The 4,282-nt window shown below is 41.5% G+C and overlaps 1 protein-coding gene across 1 annotated transcript; it reads left to right on the forward strand.

Moving 5' to 3' along the window:
• Positions 1-2,400: 2,400 nt before the first annotated feature.
• On the forward strand, positions 2,401-3,354 carry LOC108378375 (uncharacterized). Its single transcript, XM_017634675.1, has 2 exons — positions 2,401-2,485; positions 2,555-3,354. The coding sequence occupies exons 1-2, from the start codon at positions 2,401-2,403 to the stop codon at positions 3,352-3,354; spliced, it is 885 nt and encodes a 294-aa protein (XP_017490164.1).
• Positions 3,355-4,282: the final 928 nt, after the last annotated feature.

The raw sequence follows: 4,282 nt of genomic DNA on the forward strand, positions 1-4,282 counted from the left end.
CTGTAATAAACGCTGTCGATCGAAAAACATGTTACCTATATATTTTTCTTAGTTACACTTTTTTTTTTAAATGTTCAGTGGCCCAAATTATGCCAAAAAAAACTTCTTTTAAAAATGTAATTTTCATTTCGTAAAATAGTGCTTTTATACAAGTAGTATTTAGTTCCTTCAAACGATGTATTTCAATGTGCATCAACATGAAAATTTTGTACAAAATTCCCTAGGCGCCGAACGCCGCCGCCGCCGCCGCCGCGCCGAAATTTTCGTAACTCGGCGGCGGCGCGTGAAAAATGACAAAAAACGGCGGCGGCGGCGGCGTTGCCCGGCGGCGTATACCTCTAGTGTGTACCCACTCAGTAATTATGGCTCTCGAAGAGGACCAACTGACACCACAGAATGGTTCAGGTCCCGAAAAGGCAGTTGGCGATCCTTCTCATGCCAACTCGTCGGCGATCTCGTTTCCTTCGATTCCACAATGGTCTGGTACCCAGCACAGTGTTACCGTATTTTTGGCTACCAAAATGTGTATATGGGGGCTTTCACTGCGACAATATGTATGTATGTATATCATAATGCAAAAAGGCATTAAAACTTTGTGGGGGAAAGTAAAAAAAATTGTTAAAAATCGTTTACTCGCTAAAAATACATAACGTTTCCTTATTGACTCTGAAGATATTTTACTTGTTATTTTCAACTGGCACTCACTACAGCCATGTCTCAGTTTGGGCCGAAAACAAAAAACTTTGCCAAGTACCTCTCTCCTCTGCAAATATGCATCTGTCAGTCAGATCCTGTCAGTCATATCCTTCTGCACTTAACCCTTCCACCGTATTCGTGGGCACCGTTTTTTCCTTTATTTACCCATAAATGCCGCGTCGATGTTTTGTGTGCAGCATACTTTTATGCGTTTAACTATTTCCTTGTCATTGAAAAGCAAAAATTTACAACTGTCAACAGTGACATATTTCCTAAAACGACTACGTTTGACTGAGTAGATAATTGAGAAGTATAGTAATATCTCGACGTAGGAAAACCACACTCTATAAGTTACTCATCATGCCCGGCTGGTGTATGACGAAGAGGCATGGAAGCCGAGGAGGAAAAGGGAAGCCTAGATTCACTTGGCTTTTCAAATTGACGTCATTTGTAACAGAATAGAAACGGTCGGCGTATTTTATTGAGCTCGGCCAAAATTACTTAAGCGCTTCAGTCTCTTACGCAGAACCGTCGATAGTGCATTGTATGTCTCGCTGAGTATACTTCCCAAATATACTCTAGATCGGCTCACTAGCCGGTGCCACCACCGCTCTGGAGTACTACCATCCATTTCCATATCTTTTAAGAGCCAGCCCGAGTCTTCAATCCATTAAATATCTGGTTTATTTTCTGATAGAATTTTTGGGCTGCATTTCTGTCTGCCAGCAACCCAAGCTCTTAGCAAAGACGTATGTACTTCTTTCTGCCTCTTTTTCCTCCGTTTTGCATAGACCCCTCCTTTCCTGCCTCCTCTTCTTCGCAGGTCAGGGGGTTGAATTTCAAACGCTGGGCGAACACTAGTCTTTAAATTTTCGTGCAGTACATTGTGGGCTTAACACATCGAAGCTTTCTAATGCGTACGCATCAATGAATTTCACTTTTATATCTTTGCATATTATACGAACATACATATGTACGCACATGCAATACCTGCGTAATTTCTTTAATTATTTCAAGTACTTCATGCGTGTGTATGTGTGCGTGTGCGCAAAGGTTGGCTAAGCTGAAAGTGGCCGATTGTTAGTTGTTGTTATAAATTTTGTAAAGATCGCTGACATTTGAAAATAATAAGATTCATACTAATAAAGAAATGGCAATCAATAGTGTATGGATAATTTCACATTGAAATATTTTGCACGCATTTCAGCATATTTGTAATGAATCTTGGTCTTAGAAAGAGTAGTGGATAAAACTGTTTTCGCAGCCACTGCTTCCTACCGGTGTTATTCTTATTATATCTGCGTACTATACAAATAGCTGGAAGCAATTTAACAGATTTTTTTTATTTTTTTATTTTTTTTTTTTTAACGGAGAATACACATTTTTTTCGGTGATCATGAAGCTCTATCCACTTACTAGTAGTCTAGCAACAATTGCTTCAAAGCCCATTGTTGCGCCCTAAATTTACCGTACGATGAACGTTATAAGGCTGTACGGTGTTTGGCTTGAAGCGGCGTATGCCCTGTCACGTTCATTTGCAATTGGTAATTGCGTATTATTTACATAACGTTACATTACTTTTCCTTGCGCTTGTATAAAAGCTACCCCATGAGCTGAATTCTCAATCAAAGTTCGATTTACTTTCATACTGACCACATACTTTGGAAAGTTCTTTCTTCAACGCCGCCGAAGAAGAAGTTCCAAATGAAGTGTCTCGCGTTGATATTTATCCTTGTTGCTGCTTTAGCGCTGTGCGCACACGCAAAACCAGAACCGGAACCTGCGAAAGGTGCTCAAGCGATCTAACAAGTTAGATTCATCGTTTGTTTACACCATTTTTTATTTTTTATTTTCCTAGTGCTGCGCGCCGTTTTTCCTCGCTCTCGCTCATCTGGTGATGTGAAGGATGCACGTAATACTAATACTGCTGATGACAAAAGTAAATCTGACGTTGTCGCCGACTCCGATGCCAATGCCGATGCGAATGCCAATGAGGATGCCACCACCCCAAACAAAGGCTCTGGTGCATCCAGCGGTCGTTTGTTTTTGAAAAAGCTCACGCTCTTTAAAAATATATTCGGTAGTCAAGAACCCGCGGTTATTCCGATCATCATTGCCAATTCCGGCACAGGAACATACACCACTCCTACATACACTTCTCCAACCAGTACAATTACCACCACAGGCTCCATTCCTACAGCGACGGGCATCATAAGCACTTCTCCTACCTCCGGTACAGGTACTGGTACAGGTACGTCGACCTCAACCGCCAGTCGGGGTGATACGGGCCAGCGACAGCATGAGCAGCCGGCGGATGAGGCTGCTGTAGCCATTGATGAGGAACAATTACAAGCAGCACTTGCTGCTGGCGCTCAAGAGTATGTAGTGACAGATCAGGAAATTCGTGGAACTTCCGATGCCAAGGCGACCAAGGGTCCGGCGCGCGTGAATTTGCGACGGCCCGGCGGCAAAAAGGGCCAGTTCGTCACGGTGCGTATACCGGCAAGATACCGCCAGTACTTCAAGAATGGACAAAAGGTTATGCTAAATACAGGTAATCGTCCACCTAAGCGACGCGTGATAAAAAGGAGACGCGTCAACAAAAATCGCAGAAGGAAAGCTGGTGGAAAAAGACGTCGCGTAAATAATAAATCATAAAAATTACACACAATATATGTATGTACGTATGTATGTGCAACAGCAATGCTGCTCATGAAGTGAAAAGAAGATATGTGTCATATTGTCATTGTAACAAAAGGAAAAAAAAAAACTCTTGAAATGTTAATATTAACTTATTTATATCTGCATACTAAAATAAAATAACATTTTTTAGAGTACAAAGAATGTTGGTACATTATTTGCCACTTCGTTGAAAGCACAACTCAGGAAAAAAATACAAAGTTAGTTTTAATCGTTAGTTAGTTTTTAGGGGTATACATAACGTGACAAACTATTTCGTAGCTCATAGAAGTAAAGGTTAGGTTGGGTTAAGTTGACGCCGCGTGCCGATTACGAAATTTCGAATGTGGCTAATTTCTATCCCTGAGAGCTCTGTGTTTTTTCAGAAGTGCGAGCCAAAATTCTGCCATCTTAGCCTTGCGAAGATTGGACAGTCTAAAAGAAAGTGTGGTGATGATTCTACTTCATCTCCCTCTTGACAGCTAATACAAAAGGATCAGTCGAAATTTCTAGTCTCAGCGGATGAATACCAATCACACAATGGCCTGTCGCCCATTAGAGGTAACGTGTTTTAAAATGCCCTATAAAAACGTTTGCTGCAGCAGAGAAACGCCTTCTTTACCTTTTTCATGTCACAAAAGAACCCGTTTTGTCTTAGACTAATAGCAGTTCGTGCTGCGACAATTCCGTCTGCAATATCCGCAGGCGCAGTCTTCAAAAAATGTATGTTAAGCGGCAGTGCAGGTGTGGTTCCTAATGCTCCGCTAATTCCTGTTTTACAAGTGTAGCCTTCTCTAGTGAGTTCTACTAGACAAGGGCTCCTTGAAATAATATAGGCTTTAATCTGGTTTCCTAGAACTAACCAATTAATTTGAGCGAGTTCCCGTACAGCAGTACAAGGCAACAG

The sequence above is a fragment of the Rhagoletis zephyria genome, unplaced genomic scaffold, assembly GCF_001687245.7.
Source record: "Rhagoletis zephyria isolate East Lansing unplaced genomic scaffold, Rhagoletis_zephyria_1.1 Rzeph_scaffold_13985, whole genome shotgun sequence".
NCBI classification, from domain to species: Eukaryota; Metazoa; Arthropoda; class Insecta; order Diptera; family Tephritidae; genus Rhagoletis; species Rhagoletis zephyria.

Coding starts and splice junctions, on each gene's coding strand:
- LOC108378375 (XM_017634675.1), top strand. CDS start 2,401: ATGAAGTGTCTCGCGTTGATATTTATCCTTGTTGCTGCTTTAGCGCTG. Junction 2,486..2,554: donor AGAACCGGAACCTGCGAAAG/GTGCTCAAGCGA, acceptor TTATTTTCCTAG/TGCTGCGCGCCGTTTTTCCT.